Source organism: Dasypus novemcinctus, chromosome 20 (genome assembly GCF_030445035.2).
Source record: "Dasypus novemcinctus isolate mDasNov1 chromosome 20, mDasNov1.1.hap2, whole genome shotgun sequence".
Classification (NCBI taxonomy): Eukaryota; Metazoa; Chordata; class Mammalia; order Cingulata; family Dasypodidae; genus Dasypus; species Dasypus novemcinctus.
The window spans coordinates 21,816,299-21,836,673 of NC_080692.1; the positions used below are offsets into that span (position 1 = coordinate 21,816,299).

At 42.6% G+C, this 20,375-nt stretch overlaps 1 protein-coding gene across 4 annotated transcripts in view; it reads right to left on the bottom strand.

The window, feature by feature from the left end:
- The window catches only part of CRACR2A (calcium release activated channel regulator 2A), a 198,735-nt gene that overhangs the window by 68,950 nt on the left and 109,410 nt on the right, over nucleotides 1-20,375 (bottom strand). For 3 of the 4 annotated variants that reach the window (XM_058282598.2, XM_058282599.2, XM_071210126.1), the window contains 2 exons: nucleotides 6,768-6,833; nucleotides 5,638-5,880 (listed from right to left, as the gene is read on the bottom strand). In XM_058282598.2, the coding sequence (XP_058138581.1) occupies nucleotides 5,638-5,853 (216 nt within the window). In that variant the 5' untranslated portion in view covers nucleotides 5,854-5,880; nucleotides 6,768-6,833. Of the gene's footprint in view, nucleotides 1-2,812; nucleotides 3,043-5,637; nucleotides 5,881-6,767; nucleotides 6,834-20,375 lie in introns of those variants that run through there. The other variant, XM_071210127.1, reaches the window with a different exon arrangement.

Sequence of the window (20,375 nt, forward strand, 5' to 3'; positions counted from 1 at the left end):
CCACGCAGCGCTTTAGGACTCCAGGCTCCTTCAAACACCCGCCCCCCTCCACCCGCTTCCTCACTCTCAGCTCAGGAATCACCTCCTCCCTAAAGCCTTCCCAGCCCCCAGTTAGGTCAGGCTTCCAAAACTGCCTTTCTCCCCTTCATAAGTGCTATCTCAGTGTCCATTTTATATACTGAGAGATGCTGTTAGTCAATGAATGTCTGTCTCCTTAGTAGATTGCCTCTTGCGCAGAATGTCCCCTTCTTTATCTGTGAGGCAGGACAGATGACTCACATCTAAAATCACAGCAAGAAGAACACCAGGGACTGGCCTGAGACATGGAGTACAGGACCCCCACCCTCCCACCCTGCAGGTGCATTTATGGAGGGATTTCCAGGACTCAGTCTCAGGGCTCAGGGCTCTACATGCATAAGCTCATTTAATTCTCCCCTAATGCCAGGAGGAAGGTATGAAGCTCGCAAATGAAAAGCAACGGCCTGGAGAGGTTAAGAGACTTACATGGGAAGCAGACTTGGCCCAATGGATAGGGTGTCCGCCTACCACATGGGAGGTCCATGGTTCAAACCCCGGGCCTCCTTGACCCGTGTGGAGCTGGCCCATGCGCAGTGCTGATGCGCACAAGGAGTGCCGTGCCATGCAGGGGTGTCCCCTGCATAGGGGAGCCCCACATGCAAGGAGTGCGCCCCGTAAGGAGAGCCGCCCAGCGCAAAAGAAAGTGCAGCCTGCCCAGGAATGGCACCGCACACACGGAGAGCTGACACAGCAAGATGATGCAACAAAAAGAGACACAGATTCCCGGTGCCACTGATGGGGATAGAAGCGGTCACGGAAGAACACACAGCAAATGGACACAAAGCAGACAACTGAGGGGGGAAGGGAGGAGGGGAGAAATAAATAAAAAATAAAGAAATCTTTAAAAAAAAAAGAGAGAGAGACTTACATAAATTCACACAGCTAGTTAAGTGGTAGATTCAGACTAAAACCCAAGGCAATTTGCCGCAAAAATCTCTAACAGTCATTTGCTAACCTAAATCAGGTGCCAGCTAACTTGTTCTGAAAACGGCCAGGAAGTAGGTGTCTTTTAGGCTTGGCAGGCCCCCTGGTCTCTTCATAACTGCCCTATGCTGCCCTCGTAGAACAAAAGGAGCCATAGACAATATGTCAAGAAATGAACATGGCTGTATCTTAATAAAACTTCACTTACAAAAACAGGCAGGGGACCCGATTTGGCCCGCAGATCATAGTATGTCAACCCCTGACCTAAATGATTACCAGTTTGCCTAAGGCAGGAATTCTAGGCAGTACTGGGGGTAGGAAGATAATCATTTCATTCCTACAAAAAATTCAGGCGACCAGCCTTTTTGAGGCCTTGGGCTTCTAGAGCCCTTCTGCCCATCCCGTCCCCATCTCCCTCTCCCAGCTGAAGGGGTCCCTTCACGTCCTCTCCAGCCTGGCCCTTCCGTGTCCTTCCCTCCCTCTGAAGCAGGACTGGCTCGCCCTTGGGCCCTCATCCCCGCACCTCTGCTTCTCCAGGGCCCTGCCTCAGGACCCAACCGTGCAGAGCACATTCTGCCTGGAATGGACCCCACGAAACCCAGAAAGGTTCTTTATGAAGGATGATGTGAGCTATCTGAGGGGCCGTTGGCAAGGCTGAGGACTCTCCAAACCACTGCTCTGTTCACACAGGCCAGCGTCCCCCATCTGCCGTCCCTGTAGCGAGACATGCCAGCTTGCACTCTTACCCGCAGGGCAACTGCCTTAGTTTGTCAGGGCTGTTTGACAAATTCCACCCACTGGCTGGCTTACACAACAGGAATTTCTTGTCTCACAGTTTGGGGGGTCAAAAGGTCCACAAAAACATATTGCCAGGCCGTGCCTCCTCCCCAGCCTGCGGCGTGCTGGTGACAGCTTGCCAGCAAGCTTTGGTGTTCCTTGGCTTTGTAGGTGCATCTCTGTCTCCGTCACATGGTGATCTCACTTTTCTTCCCTGGCTTCTGTTAAATCCTGCATCTGAATTTCCTCTGCTTATAAGGACTATCATCATACTGGATCAATGCCCACCCCGATTCAAGGTGGCCTCATCCAAATAGGATCTTTGAAGGTCCCATTTACAAGCGAGTTCACATCTACTGGACTGGAGTTTAGGGCTTGAGGAAGGCTTTGTGGTCCAGAAGGAGCCTTTCTGGGGTGTGTGGGACCAGTCCAGGCAGAATTTGCTCTGCAGGGTTAGGTCCTGTGTGGTACCTGGCAAAGAAGTTCATCCTGAGTTCCTACAGGGTTCCCTCAGGTGTCTCCAAGACCCAAATAAAAAGAAACTTCTCCTGGGCCCTAGTCCTTTTGTTCCCTGGTTCTGGCTGTTCCAGGCTGGCCTGACTAAACACTGGTGGGGCTCAGGCTACAGTGGCCGTCTCCCCCTCCTCAGGACTTGAGATGTTATCTCACCCTCTGCAAATGGTAGGGGGAAAAGTAGGGGGAAAGAAGATAAAGAGCTCTGGGGGAGGGGCCTTAGCCTTCTCATTCCTTTTTCAAAACAACCACAAACTCCCCAACTCTGCTCCTCCACCCAGCTCCTCCAGCCCCCTATGTTGCCCCATCCACTGGCCCAGAGCTTCTCGTTTCTTGAGAACCATTACCTATACTACAGGGGATTTCCCAGCTGCCAAACTTGTGTGTGCATGAAAAGCTTCTGAGATCCTCCCCATCCAGTTCCCATGAGGCTTTGCAAGGAGCAAAAGCAGAATGAGGTGGTGGCCAAGTCCATCAAGAAGCTAGGCCCAGCCGAAGGCAGGGGACCAGACCCACTCACAGAGGAGAGAAGCGTGGGCGTGAGGAGCCAACAGGCAAATGGGCATGATCTGCCCCAGGAAAACCAAGGGACTCGAGCGTGTGCCACTGAGAACCCAGAGTCGACTGGGAGGCGTGTTTGTTCCTTCATGTTTCTCTTCTCAGTCCATCTTCCTCCAGATGTGACCAGTGAAAGCAGCCTGGTGCTCAGGTGATGTGCTTTGTGTTCTCATGACATCACTTTCTCATCCTGAAGAACTGGGGATCTGAAGAGGTGCACAAAAACTTTGAAAAAACCAGTGGGCAGCAGAAATAAATACCACAGAGGCACAGGAACCTGCTGCGTGGGCTGGTCAGCCCCTGTGCCCCTTCCTGCACTGGGAGAGAGCACTGAGGAAGGCTGAGGAGGATGGAGGCTGAACGGGCCTCCCTGGACGGGATGCTTCTGACCCTATTCCAAGTCAAATACAAATGATTTTTCTTTTAAAAAAATCTATACTCTAGAGTTTAAATTTACCATGCCTCTTCTTCCCTTCATTAAAGACTGGGGTTAAATGAGGATTAGCTGGGATACATAGAGACAGCACTTAGTTGCATAAGGCATGTGGTCCACAGTTGACCCTCTATAAGTGTTAATTCCCTTTTCTCTGTTTCTAGAAGGAAAAGTGAAAAGTTAAGCCTGCCATTACCACCACCACCACCAGCCTCCACCACTAGAGACCTGTGATTGATAATTATGAAGTTCACAGACAGGGGTTTCTCACAGGTTTCCTCAAAATACTCTGAACCTGGTCTTTCACGTGAAGGGACACTTTGCGAACGGTTTCAGTGACAGAAATTTACTGGGGGATCAATTACTTCAAACAAGGGCGGGCTGAGCTCACTTGCAGGCTTAGCTGACGCTATTCCCCAGGGCTTCTTCCTCCTTTCAAGCAATAATTGGACTGTGGAAAAGCTCTAAGAGAGGCAGAAAGCACCATCCCAGGGGGCGACAGCAAGGAAGAACTGCCCTTAGCCCAGGTCACCAAGCCCATCTCTTGACCGCAAGCCTTGCCACTACCTTGTCTGAGCAGAGATGGCACCGATACCGGTGAGAGTCTCGACACATTGCTCAAGTTAAGTGTGATCTGAAAAATGAGACTTGAAACCCAACCATCGCGGGTCTTCCTCCAATAGCACAGGTGTGCAGCACTTCCAAAAAGGCCCTCGACAGGTGAGAGATGGTGAAAAGGCTGGGGTTGAAGAGAGCTGGTTCCACAGTGCTTTCCAGGAGCCTGCATTTCATTTACGCACATTAGGGCGAAATCGCAAGTGAAGCATAAATGACTTAAAAGGAAGACACCAAGAAGAACCTTTCACCACTACAGGTGGAAAGGCATCAGGCCAGGGGTGGAAAAATGGCAGCCCCAGGCTAAATCTGGCCCATTGCTTGTTTTGGCGCCACCAGAGGGCTAAGCATGGTTTTTACGTTTTTACATGGTTAAAAAGATATCAGGGAAGCGGATTTGGCTCAACCGATAGAGCGTCTGCCTACCACATGGGAGGGTCGAGTTCAAACCCAGGGCCGCCTGACCCGTGTGATGAGCTGGCCCCCGCGCAGTGCTGATACGTGCAAGGAGTGCCCTGCCACACAGGGGTATCCCCTGCATAGGGGAGCCCCACATGCAAGGAGAGCCACCCCATGCAACAAAAGCACAACCTGCCCAGGAGTGGCACTGCACACACGGAGAGCTGACACAGCAAGATGTCACAACAAAAAGAGACACAGATCCCTGGTGCCACTGACAAGAATACAAGTGGACACAGAAGAACACACGGCAAATGCACACAGAAAGCAGACAACCGGGGCAGGGGCAGGGAAGGGGAGAGAAATAAATAAATAAATAAATAAATCTTTAAAAAAAAGATATCAAAGGAAGAAAAATATTTGGTGACATGAAAATCACCTGACATTCAAATTTCAGAGTCCATAGGGGAGTGGATGTAGCTCAAGTGGTTGAACGCCTACTTCCCGTGTACAAGGTCCCGGGTTCGAGTCCCAGTACCTCCTAAAAACAAATGAAAAAACAAACAAGAAAACCAACTCTCACTGGGGAAGCGGATGTAGCTCAGTGGTTGAGCGCCAGCTTCCCGTGTTCGAAGTCCTGGGTTCAATCCCCAGTACCTCCTAAAAAAAAATTTCAGCATCTATAAATAGTTTTATTGGCACACAGGCACACTCATTCATTCAGGAATGTCTATGTTTATGGGCTACAATGGCAGAGTCAATGAGTTGTGCAGAAACCACATGGCCTGAAAAGCCCGAGAGATTCACTATCTGGCCCTTTACGGAAAAAAATGCTGAGCCCAGTCCTCCGCAGTAGTGCGCCCTGAGGCTCTGCTGTATCTCTGTCTGGAAATGCTTAGGAGAGGGGTGAATGTGGTAAGCACTGGCAGGGGAGACAGATAAGGTACCTCTAGCCAGTCTTCCTCCCCGGTTGCACCATGTGAAGACCTGTCACTGTCTCCACGGCTAAAGCACACACGGCGCCTTGCACGAGTGACTTCACCGTGGCGTGGCGAGATAACATGTTGGTATACCACGCCCATCGCTGTTCTCACTCCTGGAAACTCCCTGAGTCAGAGAAGGAAAACAACCCCCACGTCTGACGACAGTAAGTAAAGGCCAGAAGAAGAGTACGCCCCGGGGCTCCAGGGCAGCTGGGCTGAACGCCTCCTTCCGGGGTGGAGGAGATGGCATCTTTTCTGTTGACGAGGTCACCTCCGGTGGGTAAGCCCTAGCCCGAGACGGGAGACCCAAGCCCCTGGGCCCTCCGGGTGGGCAGGCCCTGCCGGGACCCCTCTTACCTGCATGTCCCTGCGGGCGATGAAGCCCTTGCCCTCGGCATCACAGGTCTGGAAGAATTCCTGGGCCTTCCTCAGCATGGCCCCGTGACTCAGCGCCTGCTGGGGGGTCTCCTTCGGCTCCCCGCTGCCAGGGGGACCCAGGCTGGCCCCACTCCTCTTTGGCCCCTGGCCAGCTCTTTGGGGTCTGGAGACCAGGCTCCTGGTGGGGGTGGCCATTCCGATTTACCAACTTCTTTACAGGACCTGAAAGCAGAAGGGAGAGGAGAGAGAGGTGGGTGTGGGGGGGGAAGGGGCGAGGCCGAAAAAGGGTGAGAGGGGACGAGAACGCAGTGCAGAAGCACTCGCCGGAGCCCGGAGCCCGGCATGTCTTAGCTACCGCCTCGTACTTAGCAGACGCTCTGGAGAAGGCGGGGAGATTCTGCCACCATCGCTAATAGATCAGCCAGCCCTCTACAGGGAGAAGAGAAGAGGGGGAACGAAAACAGCCATTTCCAGATTGAAGGGAGGTGGGGCGGAAAAAGTCTAACAACACTTCCCCTGGATTTAAGCAAACAAACAGCAACAAAAACAGATCCTGGTAGACCAGCTGCCATTTTGCGTGTTCATGTAGAGGCAGGCCCCACGCCATACTCCCCATATAGATTCTCATGTATTTCTCACAGCCCTCTGAAGCAGAGATTATCATCTCCATTTTACCACTGAGACGACTGGGGCTCACAGAGGTTGAGTTACTTGCCCAAAGCCACTCAGCAGATCAGTGCAAGAGCTGAGATTCAAATACCAGTGCATCTGACTTGAATTTGCTCCTCATCCCACAGGTGTTGTCTCCTTAGAGTTGTCAAGGGCAGGGACTCCCCTCCCTCAGATGTCCTGTCCCTCCATTGTTAACAATCGGCGAGTTCTTGGAGAAATCTCACCCCACGCTGCAGGCTTCTGCTGTGCAGTGAGCGTTGCAGCTGATGTACAAGAGAGCGAGCCCAGCCTTCAGAGCTTCCCATAGCAAACTGGACTGGCCAGGTGGGGTTTGGTGATGCCCGAGGCTGTCCTCAACCGACACAGCACCATGAATCATATATCTCCATCAGAAGCCCCTCAGGAGCCCTTTCAAAAAGTTTATTTATTAGACTTACCCCACTCAGCTAACATGGAGGTGAAGAAGGTCAACCACCACACCAGGGAGCCAAGAGTGCCTACAACTGAAAGCAGGAGAATTGCATCAGCATCCATGTGGAATCTAAGCCCTCTCTTGACATAGATGTGGAGTGGACACAACCATTCTAAGGTCCACAGGATGGAGGAATAGAGTATGGATTAGAGTGGACTTACTGATATTCTATACATGAACTATTGTGATTAGTAATCGAAGAAAATGTGGCACTGTGTGGAGAAAGTCGCCATGGTGGCTGCTGGGGGTAGGGAGTGGGAGGAAGAGATGTGATGTGGGGGCATTTTCGGGGGTTGGAGTTGTCCTGGGTGGTGCTGCAGGGACAGTTACTGGACATTGTATGTCCTCCCATGGCCCACTGGGTGGACTGTGGGAGAGTGTGGGCTATGATGTGGACCGTTGACCATGAGGTGCAGCGGTGCTCAGAGATGTATTCACCAAGTGCAATGAATGTCTCATGATGATGGAAGAGATTGTTGTTATGGGAGGAGGAGTGGGGTGAGGGAGGTGGGGGGTATATGGGGACCTCATATTTTTTTCATGTAACATAAAAAAATAAAGACAAAAAAAAAGTTTCTTGCAAGGTGAGGCCATGGAACAAGGCCTGCAGACTCGACTCTGCTGCTCTGTAAGTGACCTTGAGCGAGGCACTACCTGTCTGGGCTCCAGGTAGTACAATGCTAGGACTGAACAGTTTGTCTTCAGGTTCCCTTAGAGCTCTGATCCTCTGTAGGTCTGAGAAAGTCTCAAAATAAAAAAGGGTTCTTGATGAAAAATTAGGCTAATGTGATGAAAGGAAATCATCAATATCCTTGGACCTTTTCATCTGGATATTTTGGGGAGTAGGCTAGGTCCAAATTCTAAAACATGATACAGTTGAATTAAAAAATATAGACATGGACTATAATGCATTTTTGTAGGGAGCTGGAAAAAGTGATGTCCTGAATCTAATAACTCCTGTATCCACATTAGTAGAAAAGACAGAAAATCATTTCACCCGGTGAGTTTCTCTGATTACCTCCAGCACCAAGACCCAGGCTGCTGCCGCGTCTACACCATGACTCCAAAGTGATCTATGATCCCAGCCAGCACCCGCCATGGATCATAATTGTCAAGAGCTGGAAGACTACCTGCTGGCCTCAGGAATTAGCCCCAGGTGGAAGAGTCTCAACAAAGCGGAGGGACTGCACCTGCTCACTCCCCTCGGCTGGACACACATCTCCCACCCTGGCTCCTCTTACCAGCCCCCTGCTCAGGAAATGCTCTTTTCTTCATCCCAGTGTGGTGCGAACTGATCATCACCCAATTATATGCAGGCTTAACATTTTTATCCTGTCTTCCAGAGAGAGTTGCCCTGGATGGAAGTCCCAAGAGGGTTGCATTGGTGTGTTTTTTGGTGCATTGCCAAACATATTCATATGCAGTTCTGGGCTTGGAAAGGGCTTTTGGATAATGATGTGGTAACATGTGAGCTTTTGTAAAGACCTACTGCCTTGCTGGAGCCTCACCAGGACTCTTGTCTGCAAGGTCTGTGCACCTAGTAGGTCCACCCCACTCCTACCGGCTGTACCTGGGAGACTAGACTTGCCATTCCTTAAAGGCTTTCTCTTGCCAGGCCCCAGACATACTTCATCCTATTGGAACCTGACATTCTCCCATAAGGTAAGTGTGATTACTATCCCTGTCATACAGAAAAGGAAACTGAATTTCAGAGAGGTTAAATCACTTGGCTCAAGGTCAGCACAGGGAGAGAGAGACCTTCTCTTCCATGACACCACATTGCCTTCCTACCACAGCTCCAGTTGTGGGCTTGCTCCTAACAGCCCACTCATCCCCAATTGACAATAGCCTAAGTCCCTCCAAGAGGCGTATTCATCATGTTAACAGGCATATCAATAAATCATTCATTCATTCGTTCATTCATTCAGCATTTTCCTTTACTGATTACCATGTGGCAACTCTGCCCTAACACCGAGAAATGCAAACTTGAAAAAGATGTAGTTCCTGCCCTTAGCAAATGAGCGTCAGGTGGTGGGGAAAGGTATTTTGAGTTGGGTGTCTCCTCCACATCCCTGTTTCTGACAAGCTGCGTGCACTTAAGTGAGTTCCTGAGCCACTCTGGCCCTCTCTGTTTCAGGTCTAACTTTCTCTGTCTCTTAACCTACCCTGGCCCATGTCACAGCATGGTGTGAAAGAACCAACTTAATATTTCTAAAGATACCAGCTATTAGCAACTGGTGGACAGGCACCATGTCTTATTTGATTTCATCCTCAGTGCCTAGGCCAGAATATGGTATATAATAGGTGTTCATTGATTGATGAAAGAAGGAAAACCAGTCTTTCGCTGAATTCTTTACAGGGAGGTCTAGAAACATCTGTCTTTGACTCAGTCTTATATATGGGATTTTTATCTCACAAAGAATAGGTTCAAACTTCTGTTTCCAGAAAAGATGGAGCAACAGGGCCTGGGTGTACCTTCTCTCTTGGAGCAACAAAGAATTCAAACAAAATGTTTTTGGAAAGTGGTTTTTAAGACATTGGGCATAGGCTATGAAGGACAGCAATGCTTGATAGGCCTGGGACTAGGGTGGGGTGAGTGAGGCCACTAAGATGTAAAATTTGAGGAGGCATTCGCTCTCAGGTGCTGACCCTGTACCTGCATGACCCTAAGAGTGCGTTCCTAAGAGGAAGGCATTTGGGGTGTGTTCACTTTTAAGGTCATGTACCTGAGCACAATTGTCTTCTTAAATTCTGCACCATAGGAGCCTCACTCGCCTTACCCTAGTCCCAGCCTTTGTACTGAAATATGGTAAACAACCAAAGTGAGCCCCGTGTTTGCCCCATTCTATTGCCTAGAGAGGTTTGGGGCCATGAAACAGGGAAGGGGGACCCAGGAAGCATCCAAAAGACTCCCTGAGTTGAGGAAATCCAACTGTATGTTGCCTACAAGAAATGCACTACAATATAAAGACACAAAAAGATTTAAATTAAAAGGTTTGAACAAGATACACTGCACTGAAACTAGTCAAGGGAAAATAGTATGTTAATATCAGATGGAGTTGATTCAAGAGCAAAGAACATTAACAGGGATAAAGAAAGTCATTTCATAATGAGAAAGATCGATTCATCAAGAGGACATGGTAAATCCAAAACATTTATGCAGCTAATAACAGAGCTTCAAAATGCATGGAGAATAGACAAGTCCACAATTTTATTAAAAGGTTTCAATATCCTTCTCTCAATAATTAATAGCACAAGTGGGAAGGAAATCAATAAGCATATAGAAGATTTGAACAGCGCTATCAACCAATTTGACCTAATTGACATTTACAGAACACTCCACCCAGTAACAACTAGATACATTTTCTTGAGCACACAAAACATTTACCAAGCTAATTCATATTCTGGGTTATAAAATGTGTCAATAAATTTTAAAGGATTTAAGTCATTCAAAGTAGTATGACTACAATGGAATTACATTAGGAATCAATAACAGAAAGACCTCTGGAAAATCCACTAACTTCAAAACTAAATAACACACTTCTCAATAACCCTTCTTCTCACCCATACTTCCTAAAGAAGAAATGAAAAGAGGAATTAGAAAGTATTTTGAACTAAATGAAAATAGAGTACAACATATCAGAATTTGTGGAATACTTATGCTAAAGTAGTAATTGGGAAATTTTACAGCATTATACATATTCATTAATAAAGAAGAATAGTTTCAAATCAATGACCTCAGCTTCCACTCTAAGAAACTAGAAAAAGAAGAACAAATTAAACCCAAAGTAAGGAGAAAAAACAACTAATGATAAGAGCAGAAATCCATGAAAAGAAAGCAGAAAAACAATAGAGAAACTCAATAAAACCAAAAGCTGGTTCTTGGAGATTATTAATAAAGTTGATCAGCCCAAGGCCAGAATGTTCAGGAAAAAAGAAAGAAGATACAATATTGAGAATTAGATAGGGGACATCATCACAGATTCTACAGCCATTAAAAGGATAATAAGGGAATATTATCAATGGTTTTATGCCAATAAATTTGACAATTTAAATGAAATAGACAAATTCTTTGAAAGACATTAAATATCAAAGCTTATTCAAGAAGAAACAGATAACATGAATAGCTATTAAAGAAATGCTATCGATAGTTAGAAACATTACTAAGAAGAAAATTATAGGTCCAGATGGCTATACTGATAATTATACCAAATATTTAAAGAGGTTATACCAATTCTATATAAACTCTAACAGAAAATTGAAGACAAGGAAATATTTCCTAACATATTCCATGAAGCCAGCATTACCCCAATTCCAAAACGAAGATATTACAAGAAAAGAAATCCAGAGACCAATATCCCTCATGAACATAGGTGCAAAAATTCTTTTTAAAATTTAGCAACCAAATTCAATATACATAAAATGGATAATATATCCTGACCAAGCAGAGTTAATTCCAGAATGTAAGAATGGCTTACCATTTGAAAAAATCAGTGTAACTCACCATATTAACAAATTTACAAAGATAAACATTATGAAAAATCTCAGTAGATGCAGAAAAAGCATTTGACAAAATCCAACATTCACTCTTGATTGACGTTCTCAGCAAACTAGGAATAGAAAGAAAAACTCGTGCAAATTGAAAAACAACATCCACAAAAACCCAAGAGCTAACATCATACTCAATGGTGAGAATACAAATGCTTTCCTACTATAATCAAGAAAAAAAGAACTTGGATGTTCTTTTTAACCACCTCATTTCAGCATTGTGTTGGATGTTCCACCCAATGAGACAAGAAAAAGAAATAAAAGATATCCAGATTGGAAAGGAAGTAAAATGGTCTTTATTGCCAGAAAAGGTGATTGTCTATGTAAAAAATCTGATGAAATTCATCAAAAGCTATTAGATCTAATAGATGAGTGTGTCAAAATTGTAGGATCTTTATATAAAAATCAATTATTTAAGGTAATGAAAGAGAAAAACTGCCAACCAAGAATTCTGTATCTGGCAAAATTGTCCTTCAGAAATGAGGGTGAGGGAAACAGATGTATTTCAAGGGGCTGATTGCCTGGTTCCTGTGTATGAGGTCCCAGGTTCGATCGCTGGTATCACCTAAAACAAAACAAAACAAACCAATGGAAAAAAAACAGAACCAAACAACTCCCATTGGAGAGCAGATGTAGCTCAGTGGTTGCGCACCTGCTTCCCATGTACAAGGTCTCAGGTTTGATCCCTGGTACCTTCTAAAAAAAAAAGAGAGGATGAGTTCTTCAAAGTCTTCACAGACAAACAAAAACTGATAGAATATTTTACCAAAAGAAGAGAATTACAATAGATACTAAAGGGAGTGCTGCAGCCTGAAAGGAAAAAAGAGACTTGGAGAAGTGTATAGAAATGAAGATTATGAAGAAGGGTAATTTAAAGGGTAAAAAGACAGACAATAGTGTGATATGACAACAGAAAGCCAAAGGACAAAATGGACAAAGTAAGTAATGCCTTAACCATAATAACACGGAATATTAATGGCCTGAACTCCTAAATCAAAAGACATAGACTGATAGAATGGATAAAAAAACATGAGCCATCTCAAGATGGCTCACCTCAAATTACAAGAAACTCACCTCAAATTAAATTTTAAAAAACTAAAAAAAAAGAAGAAACTCATGTCAGATGTAAGGACACAACCAGGTTACAAGTGAAAGGCTGGAAAAAGATACTCCATGCAAATAGTAACCAAAAAAGAGCTGGAGTAGCGATACTAATATTGGACAAAATAGATTTTAAACGCAAAACTTTTATAAGGGATGAAGAAGGTCATTATATATTAATAAAAGAAATAACTACACTAAATATTTATGCACCTAACCTCAGTACCCCAAGATACATGAGGCACACACTGGCAAAACTGAAGGGAGAAATAGATGTCTGTACAATGACAGTCAGAGACTTCAATATAACACTCTCAGTATTGGACAGATTATCTAGACAGAGAATAAATAGAGAACTTGAATAATGCGATAAATGAACTAGACCTAAAGATATCTATAGAGCATTGCATCCCAAAACAGTAGGATATAGTTTCTTTTCAAGTGCTCATGGATCCTTTTCCAAGATAGACCTTATGTTGGAACACAAGAAATATTCAGTAAATTAAAAAAGATTGAAATTATACAAAACACTTTCTCTGATTATAACAGAATTAAGCTGGGAAATCAATAATGGATGGAAAAAGGGAAAATTCATAAATATATGGAGATTAAACAACACACTCTTAATCAGTGGGTCAAAAAAGAAATTGCAAGACAACTCAGCAAATATCTTGAGATGAATGAAAAAGAGAACACAACATACCAAAACTTATGTGACCTGGGAAAGGATGTGGCTCGAATGGTTGAGCACCTGCCTCTCACATATAAGTCCTGGGTTCAATCTCACCCCATTGCCTGAAAAAAAACCTATGGGACATTTTAAAGGCCGTGCTGAGAGGGAAGTGTATAGCCCTCAATGTTTACATTGAAAAATAATAAATAAAATTAATCTTTGGGAAGGTGATGTGGCTCAAGCACAAAACAAGTAGGACAGCAAGCTGACATAATGGGTTGGCACAGTAAGCTGAACAGCAAGATGACACAACAAGATGGTGCAACAAAGAGACACAACGAGGAAACAATGAGAGACAGTGAGCAGGACGTGGAGGTAGCTCAAGCAAATGGCTATCTCCCTCCCACATGGGAGGTGCCTGGTTTGGCTCCCAGTGCCTCTAAAAAAGAAGATTAGCACATAGCGATTGGACACAGAAAGCAGACAGTGAGTGCAAAATGTGGAGGTGGGGGAGAAATAAATTAATTAAATCTCTAAAAAAACAAAGAAGGAGCTAACTTTGAAGCTCTAACTGCACGTCTGGAGGAACTAGAAGAAGAGCAGCAAACTAATTCCAAACCAAGCCAAAGGAAAGAAATAGTAAAGATGAGAGCAGAAACAAATGAAATTGAGAACAAAAAACAATAGAGAATCAACAAAACCAAAAGTTTTTTCTTTGAAAAGATCAACAAAATCTACACACTCTTACCTAGACTGAGGAAAGAGAGAAGGTGCAAATAAACAGAATTAAGAGAGATCACAAGAGGATACTATGAACAATTGTGTTGCCAAAAAACTAAAAACTGTAGACTAGATGGACAAATTCCCAGAAACACATGAACCGCCTACACTGACGCTAGAAGAAATAGAAGACCTCAACAAATGAATCACAAGTGAAGAGATTGAAACAGCCATCAAAAACCTCCCAAAGATGAAAAGCCTGGGACCAAATGCTTCAGAGGTGGATTTTACCAATCATTCAAAGACAATCTAATATAAATCTTGCTCAAGCCCTTCCAAAAAAACTGAGTAAGAAAGAACTTAAAAAACTCATTCCATGAAGCCAACATCACCCTAATACCAAAATCAGATAAAGATACTACAAAAAAAGAGAAAATTATAGATCAATATCTCTAATGAATATAGATTAAAAAATCCTCAACAAACTACTTGCTAACAGAATCCAAAAGCACATTAAGGAATTATACACATGATCAAGTGGGCTTTATCCCAGGTATGCAAAGGGTGGTTCAACACAAGAAAATCAATTACTGTAGGGAAGTGGATTTGGCTCAACAGATAGAGCATATGCCTACCACATGGGAGGTCCAGGGTTCAAACCCAGGGCCTCCTGACCCATGTGATGAGCTGGCCCACGCGCAGTGCTGATGTGCATGAGGAGTGCCATGACACGCAGGGGTGTCCCTCACACAGGAGAGCCCCACACCCAAGGAGTGCACCCCATAAGGAAAGCTGCCCAGTGCAAAAAAAGTGCAGCCTGTCCAGGAGTGGCGCCACACACATGGAGAGCCGACACAGCAAGATGGCACAACAAAAAGAGACACAGAGTCCTGATGCCGCTGACAAGAATACAAGCAGACACAAAAGAACACACAGTGAATGGGCACAGAGAGCAGACAACTGAGTGGGGGGGGGGGGAGGGAGGGGAAGGGGAGAGAAATAAATTAAAAAATAAATCTTTTTTTAAAAAAAGAAATCAATTACTGTAATAAACCATATTAATAAATTGAAGAAAAATCATGTAATCCTCTCAACTGATGCATAAAAGACATCTGACAAAATACAGCACCCTTTCTTGAAAAAAAAACAAAAACACTCCAAAAGTCAGGAATAAAAGGAAGCTTTCTCAATATGGTAAAGTGCATATATAAAAAACTACAGCGAGCATGGTACTCAATAGTGAAAGACTGAAAACTTTCCCTGTGAGATCAGGAACAAGACAAGGATGCCCACGGTCACCACTGTTATTCAATATTGTATGGAGATTCTAGCTAGAGCAATTAGGCTAGATAAAGAAACAAAAGGCACCAAAATAGGAAAGGAAGAAGAAAAACTTTCACTATTCGCTGATGATACGATTCCATATCTAGAATCTCCTGAAAAATCCACAAGAAAGCTAAAAGAATATATGAGTTTAGCAAAGTGGCAGGACAATGATTAATATGCAAAAATCAACAACATTTCTATACACTTCTAATGTGCAATCTGAGGAGGAACTCAGAAAAAAAAATTCATTAATAAGAGCAACTAAAACAATGAAATATTTAGGAATAAACTTCACCAAGGACATAAAGGAACTGTATTCAGAAAACTATGAAACATTGCTAAAAGAAACCGAAGCAGACTTAAATAAATGGAAGGACATTCTGTGTACATGGATTGGAAGACTAAATATGGTTAAGATGTTAGCTCTATCCAAACTGACTTACAGATTCAACATGATTCCAATAAAAATCCCAACAGCCTTTTTTTGCAGAAGTGGAAAAACCAATTATTAAATTTATTTGGAAGGGCAAGGGGTTCCAAATAGCCAAAAAGATCTTTAAAAAGAATAAAGTTGGCGGACTCTCACTTTCAGGCTTTAAAGCATATTACTTAGCTATAGTGGTAAAGTAACAGCATGGTACTGGCATAAAGACAGACACATTGACCAATGGAACTGAACCGAGAACTCAGAAAGAGATTCTCATGTCTACAGTCAAGTGATTTTTCCAAGGCTGTCAAGCCCTCCCAGCTGGGTTGGAATAGTCTATTCAACAAACAGTGCTGGGAGAGCTGGATATCCACATCCAGAAGAAAGTAGACCAGTATGTCATACCTAATACAAAAGCTAACACAAAGTGGATCAAGGGCCTAAATATAAAAGCAACAACCTTAAAACTCCTAGATGAAAATGTAGAAAAACATTTTCAAGATCTTGTGGTAGGCGGTAGTTTCTTAAACCTTATTCCCAAAGCATGAGCAACAAAGGAAAAAATAGATAAATGGGATCTCCTCAAAATTAAACACTTTTGCACCTTAGAGGACTTTATCAAAAGGGTGAAAAGGCAGCCAACTCAATGGGAGAAATTATTTGGCAGTCACATATCTGATAAGGATTTAATATTCATGATATACAAAGAGATCATTCAACTCAACAATAAAAAGACAAACTACTTGATAAAAATATGGGCAAAAGACTTGAAAAGACAATTGTCCAAAGAAGAAATACAAATGGTGAAGAAACACATGACAAAATATTCAACATCACTAGTGATTACAGAAATGCAGATCAAAACTACAAAGAGATATCATTTCATACCTATTAGACTGGCCACTGTTAAAAAGTTGAAAAAGGGGGAGCAGATGTGGCTTAAGTAGTTGAGTGCCCACCTCCCACATGAGAGGTCCCTGGTTTGGTTACTGGTACCTCCTAAAGACAAAGAGCATACAATGAGCAGACCATGAGCAGACAATGAGCAGACAACAAGCAGGCAATGAGAAAAAAACAGTGAGCAGAAGACAACCAAACACTGAGCAAAAACAATGAGCAGACAATGAGCAAAAACAAATGAGCAAACAACAAGCAAACAAAAAGCCAACAGATGAGGGAGCCAATTCAGGGGAGCTGATATGGCTCAGTGGTTGAGCACTGGCCTCCTGCATACAAAGTCCCAGGTTAATTCTCCAGTCCTGGTACCTCAAAAAAAAAAAAAAAATCAGAAAATTGTAAACATTGAAGAGGATGTAGTGTTACAGGAAAACTTATTCACTTGTTGGTGGGACTGTAGAATGGTACAGCCACTGGAGGACTGTTTGACATTTCCTAAGGAAGTTGAATATAGATTTGCCATGTGATCTGGCAATACCACTAGTAGGTATATACCCAGAAGAACTGAAAGCAGAGAAATGAACAGACATCTGCACACAATGTTCATATGGCATTATTCACAATTGCCGAAAGTTGGAAACAACCAGTGTCCATCAACAAATGAATGGATAAACAAACTGTAGTGTATACACACCATGGAATATTATGCAGCAGTAAGAAGAAATGAAGTCGTAAAGCATATGAAAACATGGATGAACCTGGAGGACATTATGTTGAGTGAAGCAAGCCAGACACAAAAGAAAAATACCATATGATTCCACTATTATGAACTAAATATATTGTGTAAACTCATGGAGTTATTAATTAGAATATAGGTCATCAGGAAATAAAAGGGTAGAGAATGAAAAGCTAAGGGTTAACCTGTGCAGAATTTGTAAAAGGTTGTTTGTGAATGGTTAAAGCATATTATGGTGTTTGTACCTGGTAGTACTATATTGTATGGGTGTGACAGTGGTTGAAAGGGAAAGTCTAAGGTCATGTATATTACTAGAAGGAAAACTAAAAAACTGTAACATGGTACTGTATAAGATAGTAAAACCTCATGCAAAACACAAATATGGGTGCCATTGCATACATAAGACTATGAAAAATATAAATACAAATATACTAGAGAGAAGGAAAAAGAATAGCAGCTATATAAGGAAGGGGAAGCATAGAGAGATTGAGAGGTAATGAGTTTTGTTCATTTGGTTGGTTTTTGTTTATTATTATTACTATAATTATTACTGGAATAATGAAAATGCTCTAAAAATGACTGAAGTAATGAATGCACAACTACGTGACTATACTGAATACCACTGATGTACACTTTGGATGAATTTATGCTTTATTAATACATATCAATAAAATTGGTTTGTTAAAAAATAAAATAAAAATCAATTGTAATTTATGTCCTAACAGAAACAACAGAAATTGAAATAAAAATAACAGTTCAATAGCATCACAAATATGAAATAATTACAGATATAGCTGAAAAAAGATATACTACCTGTGCACTGAAAACCACATAATATTGATAAGAGAAATTAAAGAGGACCTAAACAAATGAAGATATATACCATGTTCATGAATTGGAAGACTCAATACTATTAAGATGTCTTTTCTCCCCCAATTCAACAGGCTTTTTTTGTGTGTATAAAAATTGACAAGCTGATCTAAAATTCAGATGGAAATGCAAACAACCTATGATACAAAAAACAACTTTGAAAAGGAAGATCAAAATTGGAGGACTAAAACTACCTGATTTCAAGATGTATTAAAAAGCGATGGGAATCAAGACAATGTGGTATTGGCATAAAGTTAGATAAATAGGCAAGTGGAAGAGAATAGAGAATAGAGAATCCAGAAAAGACCCAAACCTATATAGATAGACGACAATTTTTTACAAAGCTGCAAAAGCAATTTGATGGTATTTTAACAACAGGGTGTCCATTTGCTAAAAAGGAAAAAAAAAAAAATTCAATACATACCTTGTATCATATACAAAAATTAATTCAAAATGAATGATAGACCTAAATGTAAATCCTACTTCCAGAAGAAAACACCTTTGTGACCTTAGCTTAGGCTAAGATTTCTTAGGTATAATAGTAATAGCACAATCCATTTAAAAAAAAAATCCGAAAAACTGAATTATCATAATTTAAAACTTCTGCTTCTTGAAAGACATTGTTTATGAGAATGAAAAACTAGTCACAGAGAAAAAATAATCACATAATATAGGCCTGATAGAGGATTTTGATGTAAAGAATATGTAAAGCATTCTCAAAACTCATTAATAAGAAAACAACTCCATCTTTAAAATGGACAAAAGATTTTAACAGACACTTCCCCACATAAGGTATATGAGTCTTCAAAAAAGAGTCAGGAGGTCATCAGAGGGGTCCCAGAAACAGCCAAAGTAGATACAATCCCAGGTACTGGTGCTCCTGAGGGCTACAGAGACACATGGGTTCTATAGTCATGGCAGATGGCTCTGGAGTTCAGTGCCGTGTCAGTGGGCCCTACTTTGTAATTTGTGTTCCTGAGTGTGATGGAGTTGGACTCAGATGTGACCTTTCTATACATGCCTCTTCTGTTACTTTTACTGAACCTGTGGTTGGCGCTGAGGTTGGTGTATACTCAGGAGACTTGAATCTCTAGACTGTCCATGTGCCCGCTGGGCCCTGAACCTCAGCAGAATTGCAACTTCTACTCTCCAGTTTGTTGAACTTACCAGGTCAGCTAACAAGGAGGTGGAGATGGTCAACCACCATACCAGGAAACCGAGAGTGCCTACAACTCCAAGCAGGAGAATTTATCCATCAACCATGTGGAATCTAAGCCCCCTCTTGATATAGAAGTGGACTGGACATCACCATCCCAGGGTCCACAGGATGGAGGAATAAAACTTGGATTAGAGTAGACTTATTGGTATTCTACTATAGAACTATTGTGACTAGTAATGGAAGAAACTGTAGCATTGATCTGGAGAAAGTGGCCATGGTAGTTGCTGAACGCAGGCAGAGGGAAGAAGACATGTGATGTGGGGGCATTTTCAAGACTTGAAGTTGTCCTAAATGATACTGCAGGGATAGAGGCTGGACATTATACATCCTTCCATAATTCTACTGAAAGTACGGTGAGAGTGTATACTACAATGTAAACTATATATAATCCATGTGGTGCAGCAGTGCTCCAAAATGTATCCACCAAATGCAATGAATGTGCCACAATGATGAAAGAGGTTGTTGATGTGGGAGGAGTAGGTGGGGGGTGGGGGGTATATGGGAAGCTCTTATGTTTTTTAATGTAACATTTTTTTGTGATCTATGTATCTTCAAAAACACAATAAAAATTTTTTAAAAAAGATACATGATGTCAGATAACTACATGAAAAGACACTCAACATTATTAGTTAGAAAAGAAATGGAAATTAAAACCACATATTTATTAGAAGAGCTAAAATTAAAAAGACTGAACATACAAAGTCTTGGTAAGGATGTGGGTAAACTGAAACTCCCATATACCGCTGGTGGGAATGTAAAATGGTACAAAGTCTTTGGGGATCATTTGGCAGTTTCTTAAAAAGTCAATGTCTATCAGTAGGTGAATGGATAAACAAATTGTGATATATACATACAATGGAATACACTTTTCAATAAAAGGAATGAACTATTGAGCCAAGCAACAAAATAGATAACTCTGGAAATAATCATACTGGGTAAAAGAAAATAGACAAAAAGGAGTACCCAGTATATGATCCCATTCACATAAAATCCTAAAAACTGGGGAAGCAGCCATGGCTCAATCAGTTGGGCTCCCATCTACCGTATGGGAGGCCC